This window comes from Hevea brasiliensis, unplaced genomic scaffold, assembly GCF_030052815.1.
Source record: "Hevea brasiliensis isolate MT/VB/25A 57/8 unplaced genomic scaffold, ASM3005281v1 Scaf7, whole genome shotgun sequence".
Taxonomy (NCBI): Eukaryota; Viridiplantae; Streptophyta; class Magnoliopsida; order Malpighiales; family Euphorbiaceae; genus Hevea; species Hevea brasiliensis.
Window position 1 is genome coordinate 684,437 of NW_026615250.1, and position 27,940 is coordinate 712,376.

The 27,940-nt window shown below is 33.5% G+C and overlaps 5 protein-coding genes and 1 long non-coding RNA gene across 11 annotated transcripts; 3 read left to right on the forward strand and 3 right to left on the reverse strand.

Annotated features, from left to right (window-relative positions):
* Nucleotides 1-81: 81 nt before the first annotated feature.
* On the reverse strand, nt 82-3,667 carry LOC131177687 (uncharacterized). Its single transcript, XM_058142793.1, has 3 exons — nt 3,602-3,667; nt 1,017-1,862; nt 82-624 (listed from the first exon to the last, which is right to left on the reverse strand). Exons 1-3 carry the CDS (start codon nt 3,665-3,667, stop codon nt 82-84), a joined length of 1,455 nt encoding a protein of 484 aa, XP_057998776.1.
* A 1,711-nt stretch (nt 3,668-5,378) lies between these two features.
* LOC131177668 (probable methyltransferase At1g29790) lies at nt 5,379-7,708 on the forward strand. Its single transcript, XM_058142752.1, has 2 exons — nt 5,379-5,704; nt 6,171-7,708. Exon 2 carries the CDS (start codon nt 6,188-6,190, stop codon nt 7,583-7,585), a length of 1,398 nt encoding a protein of 465 aa, XP_057998735.1. The 5' UTR covers nt 5,379-5,704; nt 6,171-6,187; the 3' UTR covers nt 7,586-7,708.
* Nucleotides 7,709-12,157: 4,449 nt separating this feature from the next.
* LOC131177672 (nuclear transcription factor Y subunit B-4-like) lies at nt 12,158-12,950 on the forward strand. Its single transcript, XM_058142770.1, has one exon. It carries the CDS (start codon nt 12,257-12,259, stop codon nt 12,713-12,715), a length of 459 nt encoding a protein of 152 aa, XP_057998753.1. The 5' UTR covers nt 12,158-12,256; the 3' UTR covers nt 12,716-12,950.
* Nucleotides 12,951-14,332: 1,382 nt separating this feature from the next.
* LOC131177674 (uncharacterized) lies at nt 14,333-17,326 on the reverse strand. The gene is made up of 2 exons (XR_009147037.1): nt 16,641-17,326; nt 14,333-15,154 (listed from the first exon to the last, which is right to left on the reverse strand). It is a non-coding gene; the product is annotated as an uncharacterized LOC131177674 (long non-coding RNA).
* Nucleotides 17,327-18,360: 1,034 nt separating this feature from the next.
* On the reverse strand, nt 18,361-23,765 carry LOC110666086 (cyclin-H1-1-like). Of its 3 annotated transcripts, XM_058142764.1 has the most exons (16): nt 23,623-23,765; nt 23,363-23,446; nt 22,948-23,061; nt 22,524-22,574; nt 22,357-22,435; nt 22,099-22,217; nt 21,905-21,978; nt 21,602-21,722; nt 21,446-21,514; nt 21,230-21,271; nt 20,470-20,547; nt 19,778-19,836; nt 19,494-19,578; nt 19,217-19,305; nt 19,049-19,129; nt 18,361-18,772 (listed from the first exon to the last, which is right to left on the reverse strand). In XM_058142764.1, exons 3-15 carry the CDS (start codon nt 23,005-23,007, stop codon nt 19,051-19,053), a joined length of 1,005 nt encoding a protein of 334 aa, XP_057998747.1. In that variant the 5' UTR covers nt 23,008-23,061; nt 23,363-23,446; nt 23,623-23,765; the 3' UTR covers nt 18,361-18,772; nt 19,049-19,050. The 3 variants fall into 3 exon arrangements, with proteins under 3 accessions (XP_057998747.1, XP_057998748.1, XP_057998746.1); XM_058142765.1 differs by lacking the exon at nt 23,623-23,765 and having other exon boundaries at nt 22,524-22,585; nt 23,363-23,468; XM_058142763.1 differs by lacking the exon at nt 23,623-23,765 and having other exon boundaries at nt 23,363-23,459.
* An 833-nt stretch (nt 23,766-24,598) lies between these two features.
* On the forward strand, nt 24,599-27,699 carry LOC131177671 (cullin-1-like). 4 transcript variants are annotated; one of them, XM_058142769.1, is made up of 9 exons: nt 24,599-24,719; nt 24,812-24,973; nt 25,114-25,207; nt 25,439-25,624; nt 25,731-25,778; nt 25,876-26,082; nt 26,169-26,246; nt 27,211-27,294; nt 27,444-27,699. In XM_058142769.1, exons 2-9 carry the CDS (start codon nt 24,834-24,836, stop codon nt 27,519-27,521), a joined length of 915 nt encoding a protein of 304 aa, XP_057998752.1. In that variant the 5' UTR covers nt 24,599-24,719; nt 24,812-24,833; the 3' UTR covers nt 27,522-27,699. The 4 variants fall into 4 exon arrangements, with proteins under 4 accessions (XP_057998752.1, XP_057998750.1, XP_057998749.1 ...); XM_058142767.1 differs by having other exon boundaries at nt 24,605-24,745; nt 24,834-24,973; XM_058142766.1 differs by having other exon boundaries at nt 24,608-24,745.
* Nucleotides 27,700-27,940: the final 241 nt, after the last annotated feature.

Here is a 27,940-nt window from a genome sequence, read left to right on the forward strand (position 1 = left end):
GATTCAGATTGTAATTAGAAACTCGTGGTTTAAGGTAACGAAGGATTGGCGAATGGATGCATCATTGAGGCCCAAAGGAACTCAAGCAACCCACCTGTTCTCATCATAGCAGCTCCTGCAACAAGCTACATCAGTTTCAAGCTCAATAAGTTTTGGTTCGGATGCCACTTTGCTCAAAACATCACTAACAGAATCAAAGTAGTGGTTACCTTTCACAAGTTTCCTTTTTGAGAACTTCTTAACACCAGGAATGAGAAACACTATAGGATGGTTGGAACCCATACAACCCTGATTGTTTGGTTGCTCAGAGTGCCACCCTCTTGCTAGCAAACGGGGCCAAACAGCTTCCCAGAATATATCGTTACAACGGGCTTTGCTCAAACGGAAGCCCCCAGTCAACAGCTTGATTATGTCACTGGAAGTCAAAGAGGAGCAAGCTTTGCCAATTGGGCAAATAGATAACAAAGGATTGCTTCTTGCAGGTTCCATGGCAAGACTTGTTAGATCTTCCTTTCCCTTACCGATTCCAATAGCATCTACAAGAGCTTTAATGCCAGCAATGGCCTTTAAATTGGATACATAATCTTCTAGAGAAAATTTCCCCTCTGAAAATGCCATAGAGACCTGATATCACAAGTAAAATGAGGTGAGACAATAATTTTCAGTCAAACACTGACAACTACATTTAGCAGCATGCCCACAAAGCTTATATTTAGTAACTAGAAAGAATTCTATCCATTAGAAAGATTTCAATATTTTTATGTCCTCCAATCTGACATTGACAATGGCAGTTGTTAACTTGTTACATAAAGGTTCTTAGAAGTTGATACAGCAGTAGCAGTTATACAAGAGGATTCTTGAGCATGAATTATGCAGTCCTTTAGTTTTTAAGAACTTCGGGTCTAAAAGGAAGGAGAATCCATATTTGAAGAACTAAGCCATAAATTGTTAGAGAGGGAACCAGAAGGAACTAAGCCATAAATTGATATTTATCATAGCAATGAAATTTGGAGAACCTCTAGAAAATCATTTTGAGAATGCACAGGGACATGAGGATGCAAACGAGAGAGCAGCTCCTGTTGTCTCCACCCCGTAAAAATTTTCTGTCCATAGATGCATTTCTTTCGTTTTTTCTTCTGGCAATCTGACCATCTGCGATATCCATCAGACCTGTAAAATTCTCCATAGTAGAAGGACAATATTTCCCCCATATCTTTGTTTTCCATGAATCTCTCTATCTGAACAAAATTTTTACCAAATACATATAAACCAAGAATAAAACTATCAACATCGACATCACTCCAAGGATGATTTAATGAACCAGGAACAGGATCAGAATTGTTGCTTTTCTGCAGCAAAGATAAGTTAGCTTCTCCTGCCTCCATGCGCCCAAGAGTTACTGGTTTTGGTTCATTTCCATCGTCCAATCCAAGATCTGTTGGTTCTGCATTTTGTTTTGAACCTTTCTTCTCCAGAATATTATTCTTTCCAGTCGTTCTTGATTTGCTTGACCATGTCCCTTGGATTGAATCATCAGGATTGCTCATTGTGCACCCTTCATTTCTGTCATTTGTTGTGTCATGAATCCAAGTAATTGGGATAGGTAAACCTATTAGAAAGGAATGAGAACCATCAACTGTGACTTTTGAATCAAAAGGGTCCAGTGAAAGCTGAAAATGGTGAGATTCTGATATCATGGGAGGAATTTCTGCCTGATACTCATTGCCAACTCGGGGATTCACTTGTGGATCTCCAGATATGCCACTTATCTCAGGAGAGCTTGGAGGAATTAACTGCTGAAAAGATGATTCTTCAATAGAATTGCCATCATTATTCATGGCAATTGGCTCTATCTGAAACACCTGTATACAATAAGAATCATGAGAATAATAAACTCAAAATGACAGTTAGGAAAGGATACCATATAATGGATAAAACATGCGGTCAGGTGTATTTTCACCAGATGTCTTGTGACTTGAGCACACAAATCCAAAATTTATGACCAATATGCAAACAAACAGACTACATAAATGGGATGTTCCATGCATTTTATTTCCCAATCTTTAAAGATGAGATAATGTGTCATATAAAATCAGTCATCCATTTGTCTCAAATGTTGACCACCAAGCATTAGTGGCTTTCCAATCTGGGGAACTCTGTTTAGGCTAAAAAGGACACCCCAGCACCTCAGTCCATAGAGATGCTCTGCAAGGTTTTGATTTTATGAAATTTCATTGCCCTTGCTCTGCAAGCAGAAAGTTTATCACATTTTTAAAGCATTTGTTGAGGGCTAGCAGTTGGTGTTTAACAGGATGGCATCTATAAATTGGTCATTGTCTGTAAGGAAAAATTTGAACCATTCAAAGGAGATTATTTGCTTAACCTACCATTAATGATGATAGAATTAAGCCACTGCCTAATGAAAAAACTGGATTTTAACTGTGCCTGCTTTTATATTGCATGGTTTAAGTAGTAGCATTCAAGCATCAAGGAATTGGAATGAAACAATTTGTCAAAAATCATGTTAAATTTCATAGAGAAGAGTCTCATGTACAAAGATGGAAAAATTCCTTGTTTTGGAAATTAATGTGTGTGTGTGTGTGTGTATCATGCAATGAAACACAGAGATGAAATGCAAGAGTTGCTGAGAGTATTAGAGGATGCATATACAACAATGCCAAGACAAACATTTAAACAGAGTGAGTCTGCATGCAAATCTGTAGGCACAGAAAATAAGCTCATATCGTATGGGCTACAAATTTCTTTCAAGCATAACAAACCATCAGAAACATCATAATTTTTATCTCCAGATTTTATGTTTGAACTAGTACAATTCAGAAAAATAGAAGGGAAGTCCTTGAGAAATCAAGCATAAATAAATAGGTAAATATCAAAAGGAATACAGATTCTTAATTAACCAGAAAATCCAACATTATGAATGAAAACCTAATAGGAAATTACTACTTTCCAGGCAAATTAGAGGATTAATAAATCATTAGCCACTCATATTGTAAAAAAACAACAGTCATCACCCAAAAAAATCAGTAAACAAAATTGTTAGAAAGAAGCATAATGGTCATTCTCTTCTCTCACAGGGCTAGGCATGCTCGATCAATTTACTCAAGCATCCAAAACAGACATTAGCATACTTGTTCAGCCAACAAAACCCATACACCAAATATGTTAAACATTGACAAGTCCTAGAGGTTCGAGGACACCAACCCAGATCAAATTAACAAGCTGCAGATGCATTTTCATCAAAGACTCAACACAAATAACCATGTCCAAAACAAAAAGAATCAGCAAAAACACTAGAGAAAATAGAAATTAAAGATCCAATGAAACCACGCAAGCAGTATACCATTATAATTTATAAAGAATAAAGTACAGCACGCAAGCAACCGAACTAATAATGTTAAAACCAAGCATTGATAAGTTAAAGTCTTTACAAAAGATTAATGTGATCCCACAAACAATTAACTTGTTTCAATACAAGACAACCATATAAATAAAAAAGAACAGCAGACAAATATACACCGCATTAAAAAGAAGAAGTTTATGAAAGAAAGCAACATTGAATATAGATTGACTGATCACTAACCTCCATGGAAGACCTGAAGTATGAAATCCAACGTGAAATCCCCAGCCTGGGCAAACGGGTTTTCATGTTATGCTCTAATTCACATCTACTATTAAACTATGAAGTAATAAAAAAGAAAGAAACACCAAAACCATAATATATAACAAAAGAACGGAGTACCAAAGATTCAAACAAAGATAAAGATGGGAAAAAGAAGTTACCTTGTTTAAGGCAGCTTCAGTTTCAGGGGTGTTTGCAGAGACAATTCAGGGGGGTTATAGAAAGAATAAGCAAAGCGAAGTCCTATTGCAATATGGAGAGATAAGAGGGCTCGAGAGGAGGTGGAAAATGTTCAAGTGTTGTGTACTTAAGAAATTTATGCAGAAGGGGAAAGAAACGTATAAAATATTTCGACACTTGCGAAATTCTTTAAGAGGCAAAACTTGAGTTGATTATAAATGGATTTGTGGTATTATTCTTTTTTAATGTAATAATGAATAATCATTTATAAATAAATTTAGAACATAATCCTTCTCAATTCTTCTTTCTTTAGTTGAGTAATTCACATTTTGAGTTTAATTTAGTGATTGTGAAATTATATAAAAAAATTTGTGAGATTTTAAATTTTATATATTAGTGGAAGCAAAATAAAAGAAAAAGTTTAGATCATTTAATTCATAACATAAAATTTTTAATTGTTTTAAATTTTAAAAATTTAATAATCAATTTAAAAATTCAAAACTTTAAGGGCATATTTAGTTTAAAAATTATAATTAAATAATTATTAAAAATTGATCACAAAAATGGGTTTAGTGAGCAAAGATTTAATTCTGGATATACTGTATCTCAAATTTGAATTTCAATTACTGATATTAGAGTTGCTTATGAGTGAGCAATATATAAGCTCTATTATAAATATTCATTGATCTATAAACTCTCCTAGATAGGAAACTCCTCTCCACTCAGTAGCGAATTTAGAAAAAAAAAATTTTTGGATTAATATATAAATAAATTATATAATATATTTAATGCATTTAAAAATAATGTACTTAATACTCATATAAAAATAATTTAATCTTAAATTAAAGAAGATAAAATTCATAATTTATTTATAAATATAATTTTTCATTAAAAAAGAGAATTTAATATTTAAATTTATGAGAAATTAATTTAAATAAATATATAAATATATAATAATTTAAGAAAAAAAATTCAATTGGCTTTTTTCTTGAATTGCATCGGCTTCTTTCTCCACTCCAAAGTTTTTTTTTTTAAAAAAAAAAAAAATCAACATGTAATGATTAAAGGTTTCAAATTTTAATAGTAGAATTTATAATTTTAATTATGTAATTTAAATCAAATTACAAGTATAGTAAAAACTTTTAAAAATTTTCATGTAACGTTTCTACTGTGGCTAGCACTCCTGCGTCTAAGCTGACAGCCAATGACCAAGACGCCGCAGTTCTAGCTGACGGTGCCGCGGTAAACCAAATCCCAGCGTCGCACCTTCTAAAAGTCAACCAATTAAATTATATAATTATATTGAAAAATAAAATAATTCCTTACAATCAATTTTATAAATATAAAAAATAATTGTAAATCATTATTATTTTAGTTAAATAATAAAAAATTATTCTTAAAAATTAAAACATTTACTGCTTAAAAAATTTATTACAGGGTATTTAAATTATGATAATTCACAGATTTTTTTAATTAAAAAACTACTGATTTAATACAAAACAAATGTTATAATTCAGCTAAACAAGTACTATAATTTAGCTTATGCATGTGTATATTATTAATCCATGAAGAGATTGATCTTCCCCAGAATTCACAACGAGATTCGTGCATTTCTATATTAATAATCTCTATATTTTTTTATTCTTAATCATGCTGAAGTAAGTTTCAAGATTTTCCAGCTCTAAAGTTCCTCAATTCAATGAACAATCCAAGGTACCTATAGATATGTTCTTAAGCTCAGCTTGGAAATGCTAATCAAGTTTTCTTGTTGAGACTTCACTGAGAGAAGAGAGAGTCTAAGATTCTTGAGAAATATATACAAATCCACAAAGGAAGAGAGATTCAGTGAGGTTTTCAATCTCATTTCTGCAACTTTTTATCTGGGTATGTCTTATATTTTGATTATTTTGTGCTCTTGTATTTGAATTTTTCTCTCCTCTTTTTGGTTTCTTGGAAATGAAGTATGATGATGAATGAAGTTAAATTTAAATGCCATGTTTATCAGTTATTCTTAATCTGTTTAGAAAATTACTAGCTGTTCTAAGCAAGTAAAAAAATCTGTAGAAAAAAACTCAGTTTAAGTGAAGATTTTGCGAGTAATCATCAACTGCATTAAAGACATGGGAAAACTCTGTTTTGCTTGTGTTTCATGCGGTTTCTAAGCATCCCAACAGAGTATATTATCTGTTTTCTGCCGTGAACTGTGAGGCTGTGTACAGTATTTTGAATTTTGATTACAAAGATTTGGCTTATTTTTTGTAATCTTTATGAATTTTAGCTCTAATTAGGCTGAAATTCGAAGAGAGGAGGAAGAAGTGACGTTTAAACAGGAAAATATCGTTGTTTTCAGGTCCTATTTGATTAAGGATGGGAAGGTTCTGCTTCCCAAAATGCAAATTGATGAGACTAATGGGTTGGCTTCAAATCATATTGGGAGGCCTAGTTATTATTGTCAGCTTGGCAAGTCTCTACAAATTCTACAAGGCTGGGTTTTTCCTTCACAATGAAGAAATCTGCCACCATTTTTATGGTGTGGATGATGTTCGTGAGGTGTTTGATGTAAGAGCATTGAGAGATCGAATCGGTGAAGTACTTGACAAGATGGAAGAGTTACAAGAAAAGCTGGAACGCTCTGTGCAAGAATTGGAGAAGTTCAAAGATCAGTTGGATAAAACTAGCATCACAAGATTGGAGCATAAAAGGTTTTTGGAGCAGGAGGTGATTAGGCCTCTCCATAGTGCTCACCTTTCGCTTAGGCAGATTCGGCTGCCTAGGATTGCAAATTCAACAATCAAGGAGGAGCCTTTGATCAACACTTTTATTGTAGAGGAGATTCGCAAGTACATAACCCCAAAAGAAAACAGAATTGGGAAGATTAATATATATGGAACGGAGAGGATATATAACACAATAGGGCATGCTTGTGTTTTAACGAAGAAAGAATTGGAAGAATACATGGATTATGATGTAGGATCTTATTGTAAAGACGACTGGAACCTAGCTCAGAAGCTTCTGGTTAGTGGATGTGATCCCTTGCCCCAGAGACGATGCCTAACTAGGGCCTCCAAGGTGTACCAGAGGCCATACCCCATTAACGAGTCCTTGTGGAAATTGCCAGATTATAGAAATGTGAGGTGGAGCAATTATCAGTGCAGGAATTTTCAGTGCTTATCTAGCAAGAATCACAAGAGGGGTTATTCAAAGTGCACAGGTTGTTTTGAGATGGAGAAGGAAAGGCTGAAGTGGGTTACTAATAGCTCACTTCCTATGGATTTTTTAATCACAGATGTTCTAGCAATCAAGCCTGGAGAGATTCGGACCGGTCTGGATTTCGGTGTGGGAACAGGGACTTTTGCTGCAAGGATGAGAGAAAGTAATGTTACTATTATCTCCACTGCACTAAGCCTTGGGGCTCCATTCAGTGAGATGATTGCCCTTAGAGGTCTAATTCCTTTGTATGTGACATTGAATCAGCGGCTTCCATTCTTCGACAACACCATGGACTTGATTCATACCAATGGGCTTATGGATGGCTGGATTGACTTGATGTTGATGGATTTCATCCTCTTCGACTGGGATCGGATATTAAGGCCTGGAGGATTGTTATGGATTGACAGATTCTTTTGTAATAGGAAGGATCTGGATGATTATATGTACATGTTTCTTCAATTCAGATACAAGAAACACAAGTGGGCTATTTCTCCCAAATCAAAGGATGAGGTCTATCTTTCTGCAGTATTAGAAAAACCTCCAAGAGCTATCTGATCTAGTAGACTGTGTTTCTTTCATTTTTTTTTCTTTTAACTTGTAGTATTTTGTCAATCCAAAGTTGTTTATATACATGTTTGCAAACTGATTATATCTATTACATTGGAAATGCTGACAATTTTTCGGGCAAATGTTATGCTGAGCAGCTGATTCAGTTTGGTTTTTCATTTGACTGATATAAGCAACGCCAAGAGTCTTTTATGCTAGACTTGGCTTTTAGGAAGCTTAAGAAAAAACCAATAAGAAATTTGTTCTTGCTTGCCTGTTTGATTGAGTAGTTGAAAGCCAGTTTTAAGGTGTGTTTGACATTGGTGTTAGAGCTGCTATTGATAAATATCTCCTTAACTATAGTAGACTATTAGCCATAATAATTATATGAGAAAAAAAATCAAGAAGTGTTTTTTTAACCTTCCAACCTCAATCCCAAACAGGACTTTAAACACACATAGTAACTTGTTTTCTTTCTTAAGAACCTCATATGATTTTATATAGCCATGAGATGGGATTCGGCTGTGAAATGTTCCGATTGCAAACTTCTTCCTCAACTTGCCATTTAAGGCAATCCATAAAACTGGTGGCCAAACTGAGATGGAAAGCAGAAACCATCTTCATCTTGCAACAGAAAATGATACAAGAACTGGGACTCGAGTTCCATAGACTAACTGTGACCAAATTACTTTGATGGGCCAATGGCTTTTAACACAAGTTTTGAGTCCAAAAGTTGCTTGATTTTATGTTAGCCTACTATATAAAATCATGAAGCCCAGGAATTAAAAGTTGAAACCACCGAGTTCCTGATTGTTTCAATCAATCCATCAACGTGAGTCGAATATCGATTCCATATACGAATTAGGCCACATGAGCCTTGGTTTGGGGAAAAAATGTAAAAGGTTTATATATTTCAAATTTAGAATTTTTTTTTAGGGAGTTGAGAGAGTGGAGACACCATTACTTTTATGTCTTTTGCTATTGAACCAAGTCAAATCAGACCATTTCAAGCTTTAGAATTATATAACCTAGCCAGGAGGAAGTTGCTGGAAGTTGACAAGATCAGATGCCCATTTGATTAATTATAATTAATTAGGTAAAAGAAGGAAGAAAATAGAATATTAAAAAAGTTGGCGGCCAATTAAAAAGAAAAACGCCTTCTTATTCTAAGTCCTAAAAAGACTTCCAAGTATCTAGGGTTATTTTTTCTTTTCTTTTTTTGGAGGATATATATAGTTAATTATGTGGATGGTATGCCCATAATTAGCCTCTTTATTCATTTCTTTAGTGAATTAATTATGGTAATAAACCCTAATAAAGTTGCAAACCCTAGATGCCCACTAAAAGAAGCTTTGCGCAGCTTTATATATAATATTTAAGTGCACAAACCAGCACACAAGCCAACATGTTTATATTAACTATAAACATTAAACAAACCTCATGGAATATTAAAAAGGCATTATTTAACAAACTAAAAAACGTTTCTTTCACAAGAAGTGGAACCTGTTTGGAGATCATTTCTGCAAATTTTGCATTGCAAAATGACTTAATATTAGGAGATTCAGTTTAATGGCCTTTCAAATCAGCTAATGCATACTTTGTTTTGCCAAGTTAAACTATTGAACTCAAAAACACCCAATGAGGAATAAATTAGAGAAATGGAGATTGTTTAAATGTTAGCATAATTTTTTTTTTTTTCCAGAAGAAAAGCAACATGTTTGGATGGCCAAATTATGAAAAAATTGTCTAACTTACCTTAGTTCAATGGTTAAAAGTATATCATTCATCTAACAAGTATCAAGTTTGAATTCTCACTCATTTAATTCTTTTATACAAAAATTATGAAAAAAAAAATTTTCGTGGCTAATCCCTCTCATCCACATTCCTTTTGGTCTGATTACAGAGTTAGATTTAAAAATTTACCCATATGATTTTGAGATTGGAAGGATAAAAAAATATTATTTTATAAAAAAAATTAATTATTTTGTAATTTTTATGATTAAATATATATTAAATTAAATTTTAAATTATTTTTTAATTAATATATTTATATAAGAATAGCAAAACATATCTAAATTCATTCTTTTAAATGGCATATAAGGCTTTATACTACTAGTGCTAAAGATCACATCAAACTATGAGAATATATATATATATAGAAATAAAATTATGTCAAAGTAAGCCGAGATGGACGGTTGTTGGTTATCCGTACTATAGTTTACTTGAGTTTGTACCAAAATTTTGGATTATGACCTCCACCGCTTGGTTTTTTTTTTAAAGGAACCCCACCACTTAGTTAATTTATATAATTAACCACATTCCTAATTAATTTATTATAAAAGCACAATTGCAAACACTTTATGGATTATATTTTTACTTATTGATCATTATTCTTCTTTATTAGTGGCCTTAATTGAAAAAAAAAAATCATGATTCCCCAAGGCCTACAAAATTCTTTGCTAACAAAATTCACTTAAATGACCACATGGTGTTTGATTATTAAGAAAAGAAAGCCATAATTAATATAAAAGATTATATATATATATATATATATATATATTCTTTCATAGTGTAGTCCTATAAAATTCTTTACCAACAAAATGGACTTTAATGGGGACATGAGGTTTGATTTTGAAGAAAAAAGAATCATGTAGTTGGTAATTAAGTACTTTTTTTTAATGAGTTAATGAGCAATGAGAATATATTATTAATAAAGTACTTATCTCATAATATAGAAGATTAAGGATATATTCATCCAATTATAAACAAGAGATGTTAGGTAAATCTTATTAATGTTTGGAACTTCTCGCATTGTAAACTTTGGAATGGATCAATTAGGTATAATCCAATTTTATTGACAGAATATTGTATCAATAATTTTTTTTATTCAAAAAAGGTACAATGAGTTGAATAATAATTGGTAGGCTGTAAATTGAGAAGTAGACATTAGGTGAATAGTATTAAAATAAGTAGATGTGGAGACTTGAATTTAAGATACTTCTACTCCCTGCACCTTAAAAGTGAAAAAAAACTAATCAGGCTACTTCTGATTAGCACTAGCTATTGAAATGTCCTCATTGATTCACCATTGAGTTAGCCTTTAAAATTCAAATGAATTCCAACCAATCAATGCATAGTTTAGAGGCTTTAATTGACTAGCTTAGGAACTAATAATGGAGATCTTGGTAGAATCTTATCTAAACCCTTTCTTTTAGGGTTTTCAGAACTTGACCAACAAAAGAGATTTAAAGTCATGATAGATACAAATGCTTTGCCGCCAAATAGAGAGACAAACCTAAATTAACCTAAGTTTTTGAGGTAATCACACTAATATTTAAAAATAATATAGTTGATTATTACTTAAATTAATCCCAATACATGCAAACGTGTTTGAATGTAGTCCACTCACTTTGAGCAATAGAAAGAATATTATAAGTGTTATTTTCATTATTAAGCTAAAAGAATAGTTATAAATTTGATGGATTTTAAGATAAAGGGAAATGGTCTGTGGGGGGGACCATGAAAGACCCTTTGAGGTTGGGAACTTCATGATTTGCTGGCTAGGAGATTAGGTTTTCTCTGCAACCTATACCCTCAATTTCAGCAAGTGAACATGCAATTGCAAAGTAGCCTTACTTTAATTTGCTTCAAAATTGATTGATATTCGCTTAATGTATAAAGAAGCTTGACCAATATGGGTCTTCTCCAGCAATTCAAATCTCTTTTTCTTTTTCCATTTTGACAATTGTTGTCATTTATAGAAACCACACTGATGATATCAAATTCACTTGTGGCTAGCATGTCAGTAAACTTAATTTAAGTACTATATTTAGAGGATCAATATAATCAAATTTGTAGTTATTTTTTCTTCTTTCCTTTGGCAGGATTTATTGAGGGGAGACTCAACTATTCTCTCAAAATTTAAAATGAAAAAATAGAGGATTAATTGGATGGAAGGTGAACAATTAATTATAGCTTTTATCTGTTGAATAACAGCCCTTTCACTTGGCATTGTCGGATCACTGAGATTGACTTTCATCCCTGCTCGACGGGCAGATCTTGTAGTCAAATTCCCTTCTCCCTTTGCACTCGAGGGCAGTCACTTGTTTTTATTCTACATATTGGTTATTTGGAACTACAAGGAAAATTTTTGATGGAATAGTTACGTTATGTATAATATTTTGACTACATAGAATCCCTCAATTTCACAAATTAGTTTCTTTTAAAATTAAAATGTATATTTTTTTTATAAAAAAAAAATTATTAAAGAGATTAAGCAGAAAAAATTTACCATAAATTAATCCAGCTAAAATTTTATTAACATTTTATCTATTTTTATTTATTAGAAAACAAAAAAATTTCATTAATAGCTTGTCATTGAAAATCGTAATGTACTTTTTAATGTTAATTTTATTTGTGATGCACTACGCATATATACATATATGTATGCATATCAACAGGTGAAATCATTATAGTGTTATCACATACGGTATTGGGTGCATGCGCTATATGTACATATAACATATTTGCAAATTGGGTGCATGTATATATGTTGGCTCATACATGCATAGTCATCATAGTCATGATGTACCGACTTAATATAAGAGTGAAGAGCAATATATATTGTCCGAGTTAGAGAAGATCATCATATATATCGATCATCAGCTAGCAGTAAATTAAATGGAAGATGAACAAGATCGATTGTTGCCAATTGCCAATGTGGGTAGGATTATGAAGCAAATCCTACCACCAACTGCCAAGATTTCCAAAGAAGCAAAACAAACAATGCAAGAATGTGCCACAGAATTTATAAGTTTTGTAACTGGTGAGGCGTCAGACAAGTGTCACAAGGAGAATCGCAAGACAGTGAATGGAGATGACATCTGTTGGGCTCTGAGTTCTCTAGGGTTTGATAACTACTCTGAGGCTATAATAAGGTATTTACATAAATATAGAGAGGCTGAAAGAGAGAGAGCTAACCAAAACAAAGCTACTGCTTCCTCTCAAGAAAAAGATGAAGAAGAGTTCAACTTTAAAGGTACCCAAGTGCAACAGCTGCAAACTGAGAGTACTCCTACTCCATCAGAGTTTAGGATTCTTGAGAAGGGTAACAGCAGCTCTCTTAAAAAGCGATATTGATTATATATGAGTAATACTGAAATTGGAATTCTCTTTTAAGATGGAGAGACGAAGGAGAAGAACAAGATGGAGAGAGGAAGAAGAAACGGCAAGAATATGGAATTCCGAGGTTTAAACGACTAAGCTCCAGTATAATAAACACCCCAATTTCTTGAGAAGTTGTAGTGATGACTTATGAAAAGATTGTAGTCTACTAATATCAAATATGGGTTACTACTCTGAGGTAACTTTAATCCTTTTTTGGCATCTACCAGTCCTTGTGGTTTGTTTTAGCTCATAGTTTTGTCGACGAAGAAGAAGAAAATTACTTAGTTATGCTCTCATCTTTCATTTTCTGTTCATAGATTTGTAAAGGAAAAGTTACCCAAATGTATCAGAGTTTAGCTAACCCTATATAAATAAATATGAGCAAAAATTTAATTAATAAAATGAATCCAGGAAAAGCTACCCTATTTTTGGAGTTAAGATGCTTAAATATAATCTTATGATGTCAAATATTAATTTAACACATTTCTCATGTAGAAACTATCAAGAAGTTGAGCCAAAGAATGTTTCTTGTTTCTTTTTCCCTTAGCAGCTCTCCCTCTCTGTCTCTCTCTCTCTCTCTCTCAAATATGGTCTGGGTGTGGGTGAGGGGTAACACACTATTGCTGTGGCTGTTCAAGACTTGAGATTTTCCAGTCACTGGTCATGTCTTGATTATGACTGTTCAGATAATTATTGGTAAATTTGAATTTTCTAATCAACTATAAATAAAATTGGTCTAGAGTGGAATTTATGTTTATAATCAAGGTTATTGCTGCTGTTCTTCGGGATGGTGGTTTTACCAGCTGATGATTGCCTCTTGCAGCTTTGGCATAGGTCAAGGATCTCTTTGTTTTGAGCTATGTGTGTCTACAGCTCTATTGTCCATGTTTGTGTTCGGAGGTATTGCTGCTTTGAGTTATGGACTTTACTGCTTTTCGATTCTTCTGGTTGATTGTGTCGGATTGTTTAGTCGTTCCAAGTTTTTTCATTTAGCATTTCATATCCTAAATTGAGTGTTTTGAGGTGGTCTATCAAACTGGGATTTAGTCTGGACATGTCCATGTTAATTTATTTAATAGTTTACACTAGTTCAAGAATCAAAGAGTAGTAGCCCACAGTAGTTCAGATCTATGCTCTGCAACTGTTCCTCCCTGCCTCTTTCTTTCTCTCCCTCAGTCTCTGGAAGAAGACGGAAAAAGAAGATATCAGATCACAAGTTTAATCAAATTAATTATTTTCAATTATATAATTTTCCATCAACATCATGTGATGTGAATGATTAATAACCACCTTCTCTCGGTCATTTTGTTCCAAAATGAGGTTGAACTTTTACTGCAACACTTCTTGATTCTTGAATACTACACGTGAATGTACTAGGTTTAGGGTTTTTACATAACCCTAGAATAGGGGACCGCAACATTGAGGCTTTACATAACATGATTTGTGGTGAAAATCCAGTTAAAATCTCCAGCATGCAATTTTTTAACTACATAATTTGCAAATGGATTGGGTAATCTCCAATAAAGGGTGGGCGATTGCTAAAACCCTAGCAAATAAGATTAGGGTCTCAACAATCAACACACAACCAAGTGCTTCTGTGCCTCTTTGGGCTGGACCACTTCTCAACTATCTTCAGTCTCCACAGAAAATGGAATCGGAGTTTTACAAATTATACAAAAGGAGATGTAAGTAAAGTCCCACTAAAATTGTTCCCCAACAAAAATGAGTGAAGTTTTACACAACAATACGAGACACTATGAGAGACAAAAGCTGAATGATTAACAATGAGGCATAACATTGATGGTTTTCTTGATAAAGATGAAAGTGATGACCTGCAAACTTCAAGATTAAGTACTGTATAAATGCAGCAGCAATGCTATAAAGTGATGGGTTTCTTTACATAGAATCATTTCTGCGTGCTGCTTACATGAGCTCCGACCATGGAATTGTGGCATCGAGCTTCATAACCTTCATGTATCCTGCATTGCCTGTGGGTGACCGTCTGCTCACACATCGGCAACAGAGACTCTGATTTATTTAAAGAAAACCTGCATTGCACCTCAATTGATGCACCAATTTTACAGGACAGTGGGAAGAGGATCATGGGTTTTCTGTTGAAATGCAGCAGCTTAGTTGCATCAGACACATCTCAAGAGCTGCATTGATCTAGCTAAAGCGCTTTTTGACCTTAAAACCATAATAATGGTCCCAAGAACTTAGTTTATCCAAGTAAAAGGTGCTAATTCTGGCAGAATTGAAAAATTAAATAGATGTTGTTTCACTTCATGCATGGCATGGGCATGCCAAAGTTCTTGCAACAATGGATGACACCAAGCCTATATCCTTCTTATGTTTCGTGTGCAAACAGCTAGCAGCAAAATAGCTTGATAATGCTAGCATTTGATAGCTATCCTGCTCATGATGAAACAAAAATTGTCATGAAACCCTTCAACAGCAAGTCTATAAGTTATTTCTCAGGGTTGTGTAACAGAATATGATGGGTGGGGGGTGGGGTGATGAGTGAGGCTCAATTGTCTCTTTTGATGCGGCGTGTGCAGCACTAAGATTCCCTCACAGATGTTTCAAAAGCCGCACTAAGTCACTACCTAAAATGCCTTGTGGTCTACACCACATTGCAGTATTATGTGTTACTGGTTAATCAATCTAGAATATAATGTTAATATATGTGGCCAGAAAAGTTAAGTCAGTAGGATATATTAAAACGCAAGTCAATCAAATCAATTCTTTGTATTAATTTGCCATAAAAATGTGCTGCTGAAGCAGTCTTTAGCATCAAGAAATGGGTCTTTCGAGTTCAAGATTACCTTTCTAAAACTTCTAAAATATTCATATCATCAATTTGTCCTCACCTACTCTTGTTTTGGTAATTCTGGTACTGGATCTATAAATGAAATTCCATTCTCATGTTTCACATTCAACACTATTTCAATAAGGTAAGCAAATTAAGCCATGCAAATTAACCATTGAAAAGCAATTAACCATAAAATCAAGTAATTTGATTAACAATAGTTGTACATATCCCCAACCATCATCAATATCAGGTTCCACCCAATAATCAATTTTAATTTCGCGAGTACAAGACGTTATATTCATACAACCAGTATCAAGTTTACCCAAATGATCTAAGCGAGTCAAATATCCACAGCAACTCCTGGGGAAAATATATCTCTACTTTATTGGCACAATGCAGGAAGGTTGGTTGCTGCAAACAAAATTAAAATGTCATTTTATAAAACAAAACATAAAAGACCTTGGAAGTTCAGTGCAAATTTACTTGTCTTTATGCTTACAGTGACATCAGAAATCTATCGATTTTTGCTTTAACCTTGGAACTAGATTTTGTTTTATAAACAAAATATTTATTAATCAAATGTCAGGAAAAATTTAGCATGAGATACTCAATTTATACCCAACCAATAGGTCTCCTCGCAAAAATCAACCTAGAAGGAATCATGCTAAGTGAAAAAATCTGGCAAAAGGAGTGCAAACCAAACAAGAAACAACAACAAAGAAACTGAATTAAAGAAAAACACAACAAAACCCCAGGCATCTCGCCAATGTGCTTCTGTGCATTTGATCATTGGCTAGCTATGATATACTTGATCCAAAACAATGAAGGACATGAACATCAAAATTTTCATGGACTTCTGGCTGTCATTCTGATATTAAACTTTATAAAATTCCATGATCAATGCATTAAGAACAAATTTTAAAGTGCTAAATTCCAAATCCAAATATTAAGAGTTACTTCTACAAATATAAATTATGGAAACATGATAAATCTGAAATATAACCTGTAACTTAATATCATGAATATGACGTTTATCTGGCAGGAAGCACATAAAGATAATAAAACAAGAAGATTAAGAAAGAATACCTGTTCTGATGGCAGCATTGATGTAAATTTTGAATTTACGTGTAGCTCTTAATTCTTCACAACATGGCCTATCTGGATGGGAAAGAAATCACACCTTTGAGAAATGATACTTTCCTCTTACACCAAAAATAACTCCTAATTCTCTTCTTTTTTACATCCTTCCAGCAGACTCACATAGTATCCTTTCCAAACGAACAGGTAAAAGCTCTACAATTTTCACTATTCACTTTGCAAAAGCTATCAAATCGCTCTCCTAATGTGCATTACTGAATACTGATAATACAAGACTCAAAACCAAATTCAACTAAACAAATATTTAAATGCCCTGACAATATTTAGAATGCCTTTAACTTTCACTAACTTTCACTATGGTGGTTATCTCCACCATAAAGAAAACTAGAAAAATCAGGCCTCAAAAGGGAAGCAAAGAGACGTTCTTGGGAACCAAAGAAAGATTTTAGTCAAGGAAAAATGCCAATTCATGGTTTGGCTGATTAAGGAGGAATACTTGAACAGAAAAGACATGAGCTTGTTGTATACAGAATGGCCGCTCTTGATAATAATTGAGGTGAGAATTTACCTGGATTTTGAATTTTCGGTCACGGAGGGCCAGAGGGGCATAGAGAATCCAATGATAAAATTTAAATACCAAAGAGAGAGCACCGACGCCGTTTCAATTGAAATTGGGCTGTAACTTGAAAATGAAAAAGCCCGTAATGATTTCAAATCCTGACAGCAAGGCCAGATGATCAATGGGATCACAGATTTACTAACGACCTTTAATTTATTTGAACTCGCACAAAATATATATCTTGAATGAATTACAAATTCAAAAGTCAACATGATGATTAATTTAAAATTGATTCATTTAAATTTTAAAAAAAATTACATTAAAAATTTTTTTGAAAAAGTAAAAATTCAAAATAACTCAAAATGCAAAACTCAATCACTTCTTTGAAAAATTATTTGCAATAAAAAAATTTAAATGAATTTCACATAATTATATTGCTTTTCATGTAATTTTTATTTCTTTCAAAATAAATTTTTTAAAGTTAAAATAATTAAATTGTTTTATTTATAAATATAAAAAAATAATAAAATTAAATTAAATTGTTGCAAAAATCTAATCCGAATCTGTCCGATCCAACTTGTTTGCCTCATGCTACATAGAAGAGGACGTCTGGTGCAAAACGATGTTGTCCAGTGGAAAACATCCTGTCGTACATGACATGAACAAGGCTTAAAAGGAACCATTTTCAACCAAACTAGACCAAATCCTGAGAAAAGTAATCAGGAAGGCAACGTCTTTCTGTCCAGGAGATCTACTCTAAATTCAATTATTTTACCTCTTAACATCCACACTTCCACACAGAGATACTTAGCTTAGCTCCATCACATATTGGACTAAAGGTTCTCCACTTGTAGAGTATTGGAATTAAATTTAAAATTTTGCACTACAATAAATAACGCCTTATTGAGTTGCAATCTTGTTACTAAGCAGAACAAAATTGCTAAAAGCAGGAACAAGTGGATTACGTATTAGCCAATGTAAGAAGATATAAATCAATCTTAATAGTCAGCAAAAGTGCTTCATGTTGCTGGCTACCATTGTAAGAAAATGAACAGCTTTACAATTTGTGGATCACACACAAGCCATACAGAGAAGGAGATATGTGTGTATGTATATATATATATATATATATGCTACACACAGGGGGAATTAGTGTTAAACATGCTTTTTGTCCATTTTTCTCATAATGACTTAATCCAGTAAAAGACTTGAAGAAAACATTGCTACCTTTTTCTTCACAGGCAGTAGCATGCAGATGACAACAGAGAAAATTTTACTCAGATCATTCCTAGTGCAAAATTGTCCTTTTAACTTGAAATGAACTTCAATCTCTACAATTTTACAGAACTGCAAGCTAAGAATTCTGGGATCATGCATCTTGTATTTCTTGGAAGTAAAAAACACAGATTTTCCTTGCTAAAACATTTAGAAGATCCATTGAAAATCATGGCTTTGTATTCAAGGCCATCTAATACATCAAAATTTCATTTTCACTGGCATAATTCCTCTCCCAACCCAGATGCAAATTTACCAGCAAAAGACTGAAGGTCCGTCCATGTATCTGAAATCACATAACAATCAAAGTCAATAAAACCAAAAGTTCAACCCCCTCTAAGATGGTCCAACCACCAGTCAAGATATGCAAATTGTGACATAAAGGACCCTCCTGTACTTCTGTAAGAAATTATTTTACAAGAGGATTGCCTAAGGGAGTGAATGAAGTTTCCTCATACAGCTATCTAGCAACAATATGGCAGCCAAACAAAGCCTTTGGTGCTAAAACAACTCGGTTCATTTTAAGAAAAGAGAAAACTCCAACATACAAGGCAGAACTTACAATTATGCAAGGGATGGGCCATTTTGCATTTCATTTGAACTCTTATGGGACTTGTGTTTTGATTTCTTCTCCCGTTTCTTACTGTTGCCAAGCAATAAATCGACAATGTAAAAAAATAACAGAGGCAGGCACTAAACTACCGATATAAGCAAGTATATGGAAAAGTACTCGTCATGGGAGCCATGACCCCAGCAAGACTTCAGCTTCCGGTTTATGTGCTTCATGTCCTTTTCTGTAGGGAACTTGTACTTCTTTACCTGTATGCAAAACCAGAAAAAAGTCAAAAGCGGATAAAATTAGCAGATGCAACGGGAGGAGAATCATATTTCCCTAAAATTGAATTAGAATCACTAAGTCTATAATCTGTACCATCAGTCTGTCAGAGAGGATATAAAAAGGAGATTTGCCTGAAATTCAAACTGAGACTAAATTGATAGATTTATACCCAAGAATCTATGGCATCTAGAGATCCAATGAGATCTGAAATCGTGTGCACAGAATTCTGACGAGAAAGAATGTTCCTGAGGTATCTGCAAAGAAGTAAGCAAGTGCTAAATAAATTTCCATTCCCTGTCAATTTTTTGGCCAAAAACAAGAGTTGAGCTTCAAATAAATCCCAATCTAACCAATAAGTCCATAACTGCAATGCAAATGTTGCTAAAACACACATGGTGTGGGGGAGAATAGGAGGGAGCAATGTAGCAGAAAAATAACCATCACTGTCCTAACCTCTCAAAATCAAGAACCTGGTGCATCTCATTTGCAATTCGCAAAGCAGCCAATGCCAACTGCATCAAATTGATGAATCAGTCAAGTCAAATAAGATGACGCCATTGCATGAAAGGACAAACCATCTTAAGCCAAGCCACAACAAATCAACCAGTCAATTACCACAGAGTGATATTCTTTCTAAAGCAGCCAAAGCTGACTGCACCAAATTGAATAAAAAGTAATGTCAAACGTGACGATGCTATTACATGGTAGGACAAAATAGCTTAAGTCAAGCTACATGTAATCAACCATTCAATTCTGTATATGGTGTGACACAATCTTTCCTCAAATAAATTTGGGGCAATGCCCCGGAAAAAAATGTGAAACAGTGAGTGTAACATAGAAAGCAATTAAAAGATGAACTAAATATTACATAGGAAGCTTTCTCAAAATATGAAGCTTCACTCATTGAAGTTATTTGCTACTTGCAAAAAGATCTTCCATTATAATTAAGCAATTCACCACTGCTTATGTTCAGAATGACTCCACTTGTTATGTTGGATCAAGAATGGTGCTTCTGGCTTAAGCTTTTGATCCTGGTTGCTTATTTCTATGCTTTATCTTCTTTGCTTTTAATAGAAATTTCACTTGCCCAAGATGGAAAGAGATTATTATATTCAATATCAATAACAAGTTTCTATAAAGAATACCTGCCCAGGAGGAAAAAGCAGTGGTGCATCAGTAAACATGATTTTGTCAACCTCCGCTGTTGCAGTTGCTTGCAAATCCTATAAAATATTGATTCAGATCAAATCCAACAATCAATGGCAGAAAGGAAAGCTAGACATAGTTACCAGGAATGCAGTACCCTCGGATCGTGGTATGGGTATTTGGTGCATGGTACGCCACTTAACTAAATATAGGATACACTGGGGTAGGCTTTGTTAATACACCAATTTGGCTTGCGGTAGGCAAATCATATTTGTTCTGTATGTGAATTATATTTATAAGGCACAATTCATTTTTTGTTTTTCTAATTTTTAAAGTCCTTTTATTATTACTATTTTAAATTATCCAAAAAATATAATTAGAAATTAGTAGTGTTTGTATTTCCAAAAAACAAGCTCTTCTTATTCTTCTGAACCCCTATTTCCAAATTGCATCCGTGGCGGTTTGGGACGCAAATGTGCCGTGAGTTGGAATGTGCAACCCAGATAGTGGCACCCAGGGAGGTGAGTGAATCTACTAACTATGATTTAAGCCCATAAGAATAGATAGAACTGTTGCACATTCCAATAAACAAGAGAAGCATCATTGACAACCATTTATAGAAATTCATTTCTATCAATGTGTTCAAACATTTAGGGAACTTTTTTCAATATTCAATTTTAAGGGTAAATGAACTAAAATGATCAAACGAAAATAGTACTCAAACATAAAATCTAATCATAAGAATACAAGGGAAATTACCTTCAGCATTTGAATTTGGTCATCCGTTGCATGACAGAATTCCTGTTGAGCCAAAGCTAAATGTCAATAATTGCAACAAGAATTCAAGGAAAAGAGAGCTTACAATCAAACCAAACAAAAAATTGTCAATGTGAATAAGAAAAAGAATAAAAGGTAGAACTCTTTTGCAAGAGCTGGAGGAATCACAACAAAATATAATTAACCAAATTCAGTTACCTCCATATCATTGATAAAACCTTCAACTGAACGATATGGAGCATAGACAATAAGATCAAATTCCAAGCTCTGCATAATAAAGAGTATATTTAATATAATATGAAGTGAAGAAAAATCAAGATGGGATAGCAGTAAATGTAAGAGCCATATCCATGCCTGGAGCACTATCATCTCATAATTGAGAATCATTTGATGATCCTGTGAAATCCCCTTACCAAGCTCCTCTGCTGATACATGATTTTCTTCGATCTTACAAGCTGCATATATACAGGTTAACCTGTGGATGCAAAGAAGTAATTTCAAGTTATTAATACATTATCAAACAAACCCCACGAACATTATGCAAGTGTGATTTACGATAATAAGAACATATAGTGCCTAATGATTTCTACCAACTCTGATAGGCATTGACCAACTTTTATGTGCATGCATATAAAATGAGATCTCAACAAATCATACATTACATGTTTTGGATCATGTTCCATGACCGACCATTGAAGATAAAACCTCTTGAAGTATATGAGTGCTGTTGCCTGCAGTGCATGAAATTCCAATAATGTCAGTAAAATCCACTAAGCCATTTATTTACATATCTATTCTCGTTTCATGGCAACTATCATCATCCTGGTTACTTCGCAAAAAGAATGACTTGCCTGAATTTTATGAGGAAAGTAAAAGGCACTGCACACTTCTCGAAGTTTATATTCATAGTATACTCGCATAAATTGTTCTTCTTCAACACTGAGCGATTTTGGACGAGAATGCTTATCAGCTGATATTGAAAAAGATGATACCATCAGAATAATTTTTAAAAAATCAGATTAAGGGATCATATCAAAAAACCCATAATCGTAATCTAAAGGAAAATTAAAGAGTGAAATAATAAATAAAAAGGGAAAAAAAACATCTACCATTGTCTGCTGCGTTAACTTGAGGTTCAGGGTATGACAGTGATCCATCAACATCTACTTCCATTCTTGTTGTTCCATACTTCAAAATATGAAAATTGAAAGGTAAAAAACACTAAATATTATTGTCATTAGAATGAGTAAAAGAGGGAACCAAGGCTGCAACATACCTTCTCCAGCATTTGCTTGGCTCTTTGATTAGTAACTTTGTGCTTCTCAACCTGTATTGAAACTTAAATCCGATCACTATAATTAAAAGAAAGAAAATGAAACACATTTATGAAACTAAAGCATCTGATAAGCTAAAATCAAATTCACAAAAAAAATAATAATAATAGAATATTTTGAAAGCCGTAGATGAATACCCAACTAAAATGGGACTAAGATCAAACTATTTGGTTCAGTTGTTTTGCTTATTGTAAAATTAACTCCATTTAAATTGAGCTCAATTAAACCACTACTTTTTAACCCACCTTGATGTGCCCATTTTTAATGCGTTTTCTGTTATTTGTTTCATTTTCGCGGGAACCAAAAAGCAAAATTACAATTGACTGGTAGAGTTTATTAGGAAAACAAGTAAGAAATATCACTTACCAGCTGTTGAGAGGTGAAGATCCATTTGGCTTTGTGAGTCGAGGTCTGAAAATCGGCCATTACTGACTCCGTAACCCTAACTCAGCCGCCTTCAAGAATTGGCGAATCAATGCGCTAAAAATTCGAACTTTTTAGATAGAACGGGGAATATTTCCCTCAATCCTCACTTTTGCAATTTCATCCCTAAGGTTTACTAAAATCTACACTTTAACCCCTGTATTTTTAAAACTCACCCATTTGTACAGTTCAATGTAAGTAATTTTTTTAATACCAAAACTGCCCCTCAATGTCGTCGGGAGAAAAAAAAGGTTTGAAAGTTTAAAGAAAAAAAATTGCATGCAAGCTCTCAAAATGTCAATCACAAATGGAACCCACAATATGCTCATCAGTAACATTTAATTGAATATTAAATTACCTTCAACACAATGGCAGCAGCTACGACATTCTTGACGATGAAGGACTTCTACCACTGCACCAACTTCAAACACTACTCCTAATACTGAAATGCAACAGCAGATTTGAGATCAACGTCAATAGCAAACCTGATACTAAAATCAAAAGAAAAAAACCGATGTAAACCAATAAACATATAATTACACTATCAACAGCCTTGAATTTATACCCAATTTCATAAAGAATGTAAAAGTAAAAGCAAAATCATCAACATAAACTGACCTGGATTAAGCCACCCTAACAAATCTTCTTAAGCTAGCTAAAAACTTATTCAATCGATGCCCAGCTAAACTTAGTTAAAAGAGAGTGAGTGGACTTGACAATGGACCGGTTGAGGTTCGACATATAGAGAAAGAGACAGAGACCGATGGATGCGCGCAAGAGAGGCTTGGCTTCTTCCATTTATGGACTTTCTGCACTTCTAATATTAGTAAAGGGCATATTGGTCTTTTTATTTAATTAACGGCAAAATACTTTTTTTAAAGTGCAGAAAATATTTTTAAGAATTCGAAAAAGGCCCATGAAAAGTCAAGGAACTGAAAGGCCTATTTTCAAAGCCCAAAACATAGCTTTCAATGAAAGTTGTGGCTTGCTCCTAAGAGGGAAACTAATTATGAGTTTGTTTAATATTATCATGTCAATTATTATTTATAAAAATATTATTTTAAATATATTAATTAGAAATTATTTTAATTTTTTTTATATTAATTTTAGGATATATTAAAAGATTTATTTGATGTTAAATAAGTGTAAAAATATTAAAAATTAAAATTTAAATTTGAATTTAATATGATATAATAATTTTATAATTAAATAACTTTTAAAAAATTAAATTTTCAATAATATTTAAAAGAAAGAAAAAATAAAAATTTATAATAATGATAACTTTTTTGCATAATTAAATATGAAAAAAAAAATATTTAAAAATTATTTTATGTGTAATAAAATTACAATTTTACTCTTCAAATTTTAAAAAGTAACCATAATATTTAAGAATATATTTTCCTCCCAATTTTTTTTCTCTTTATATATATATATATTTTTTATCTTTCAAAGAAATAAAAAATAAAATCATTTTCCTCTTCATTCCCCATTATTTTTCATCTATCCAATAAAAGTGCAAAATCCTGCTTTTCAAAGAAGTAGATTCTAAACTGTAACTGTCCGCATGACAGAGCAAAGCGTCACTAAACTTGGCAAACAAGCTCTTCCCCTTCTTCTGCAAGTTTGTTTCGCCTTTATATACGTGTGAAACTCCTCATTTCTCTTCATTCCCTTCTCGTTATCCTCCTTTCGTTTGCTTTCCCTCTTCCCAAGTTGTAATTATCTCTGCCCTGCTTATCAGGTACTATCTGGTTGTATCTTTCCCAATTCTTTTCTTTAATTTGAAGAGTTTAACTTGATTGTTCAGGGTAATCGTCTTTTGGGTTCAGATGAAAAGCGAGATGAATACTCCCTTGACGTTGGAAGAAGGGTTGAAGAAAATAGAAGATGCCATTGCAAGGAAGAAGTTGATCTATGATGCCCAGTGTGTCACTCCATTTACTACCGCAGAAAATATGCTGATATACGAGTATCCTGAATATGAAATGCATTTTATTTTTTGGGCTAAAATTCCATAATTTCTGTGCTTTTTCAGTTTTAAAGTAGAGTGGGAGATGGTAGTGATGTGGGTATTAGTGGGTAATCGAGTATCCTTAACGTTTGTGGTAGTTGTGTTTACAAGCTGTGCACCCAGAAGCGTAACTACTCAGAGCATATTTATGAGAAATATGTGAGCTATCTAGAAGAGAGAATTATGGAAAAGGTTAGAGTTGTGTGATTCAATCTACATTTCTCTTTTTTGTTGGAATTTTGGTTCAAATGAATTTTACTTTATGGAAAATGGTTTAGCTTTTTGAGTCTTTCACCCTTCCTGTTATCATAAACCGACTCAAATGTTTCAATTGAGCCAATCTCAAATTTATAAGCGCATAGTTTCGTTTAATTGGTGTCTTATCTTATCATGTGCATTGATAATTAACCATTTTGCGCTTAGGTAATTCCAAGATTGTTGGGCAAACATGGGGTAGCGCTGCTGAAAGAAGTAACACAATCTTGGTCAGAGTTTAAGGCCTTTGCAGACTCTATATATAAGTTCTTTGAATTCTTGGATCGTTCCTATGCTCCAAGGAAAGGACTTCTATTACTTGCTGATGCCCCAAAACATTACTATGGCAATCAGGTTAGCAACATCCATGGTCTTGAAGTAGATCACTTTTTTGTATTTCCTTTTGTGCTCTTTTACTTTTTATATTGTCTAAAATGCTCAATTCAACTATGATTTTCAGGTTTGCGAGAGGCTATATGGAAAAATTCAGGAAGCTGCGATAAGCTTGGTCTGTTGCCATTTGCTTAGTGTTGGTGTTCTTTTTTTGTTTGATTATTGCATTTGATTAAGTTGGTGGTAATTGGAGCATGTGACATTGTGCACAGATTATTGAAGATCGTGAGGGGAAGGATATTGATCGAAATCTGCTCAATGCTGTGCTTTGTTTATTTATAGGATTAGGAGGCAAAGGAACCACAAATTATTATGAAAAATTTGAGCAGATAATGCTGGCAGAAACTGCAGCTTACTACTCTGAGTTGTCCATGGAGTGGTGGTTTTGGCGCGATTCATTGACTTCCTACCTGCGCAAGGTCACTATTGCTTGACCTTTGGTAGCTTGTTGAAGTTTGAATTGTAATTTGTACAACAAATGAGTTATTTTCTTTCTATCCCTCAGGTTGATTGGTGCTTAGTTCAGGAGGAAGCCAGAGCAGAAGTTTATCCTTGCAAGACAACAAAAACAAAATTACTAGAGGTAGTTTTTTTCATGCAAATTGTCTTGTTCTCTTTCTCAGAATGTTCTCGAAGGACTATGTTCTATTTCTATATGAAATGCCCTAGATGATTTCTAAGTATCCTATGGTTCCACATGGCTTAAATGGAGAGATAGATGCAATTAAATAAGGTATTGGGCTTTCTCCTCCTAGAGCCTTGCTTTTAGGGGTATTTTTATCAAGTCATTTATGACTTGATATCAAAGCCTTGTAGGAACTTGTGGATACTTACTCTAATTGGTTTTTGTCTGGTAGACTGATAGGAGGACCATATATATGTGGGCTAGTTTGTACCAATAGTGCTACTCCAGTCCAATAAGGTTTTGGCTAGCATTTTGGGCAAATTCTCCTACAGAGTTTGTCACATTCAAGTAAAACTTGCAATGTTGTGTTATTTATTGACTCATTACGAATCATATAGCCGACCTCAATTAATTTGGTATTAAGCTTAGTTATTATTAATGTATACCCTTCTTTACTTCCAGAATATTTTGTGCAGACCATTTCTGATGATCATGCTTTTCCCTTTAAAAATTTAATAAAATTACAACCTTTGCATTGAATATTTACACTTGTGGTGTAGTTGCCCCAGGTAAAGCTTAATATTCTTGCCGAGCTATAACATATCATGGACTGGTAGCGCAGAAGTTTGGTATCATGCAAATGTATACAAATATAAAATCAAATTTAGATCATGTCAAAATGGAAGATATTTTGATATTGATCAAATCAATTACTCTTAAATTTAGTGAGTGTACCGGTCAAATTACATATTAATTGATTTTAAGATGAGTTTATATAAGTAATTAAGTTGTTTTATACATCAAAATGACTAGTCAATTCAATCTTGCAACCCAACTACTTATATTCACCCTTTAATTTTTTGTTCATTCCTGATGTGGGACTTGGATTCCCAAAAATTACTCTGTTTTGCATACGTTGCAGGTTATGAAATATATATTGCTGGAACGAAATGCCAAGAGATGGGCTCAGAAGCAAAAGGCTAATGGGGTAGCAGCTGTTGATCAGGTCTTCTTCAACCATCGATTTAGGCTTTTCATAATGATGACTTTCCATATTGTAGTTCGCAATGTTTGTGACTGTTAATTTTAATTTTTGTTCTTAACTAGTTCAATCTTTTTTCTTTACTTCTAAATCAGCTCAATTATTTGCTGCAGGAACTTCTGTCGAAGTATGCTAGCTTAAGCCTTGATATAGGTAGCAGTGCTTCTGTGGCCACGGCAACAGACCATTGATTTTTGCACTTAAAAGGGTTTTTATTGCAGAGCATCTTTTTGCTGCAGGCCTTGTGTGGAATATGGTTCTGGTAGTTTATGTATTAGTGCAAGTACATATGGTTTGTAATAACTAAACGAGCTACTGATACAATGGTGTAGGTTAAATTTAAATTCTGGTTTGCCCTACATTTTGCTAGCATGCTATTTGTTGAATTTATTTATTTACTGAAATGTTCATTCCATTGAAGGCATAAGATAAGAGAAGCAAAGATAAAATAAATTTTAACTTGGATTAAATAGGAGAAAACACGCTACGATAAGCCTAAAATATATAAAATCTTGTAATGCAAACTAAAGATGAATGATTTGATACACTAACAGTAACTCTCATCTTGGTGGCCTCAAATAGGAAGGGATGGTATTCTTTGCAACCAGAA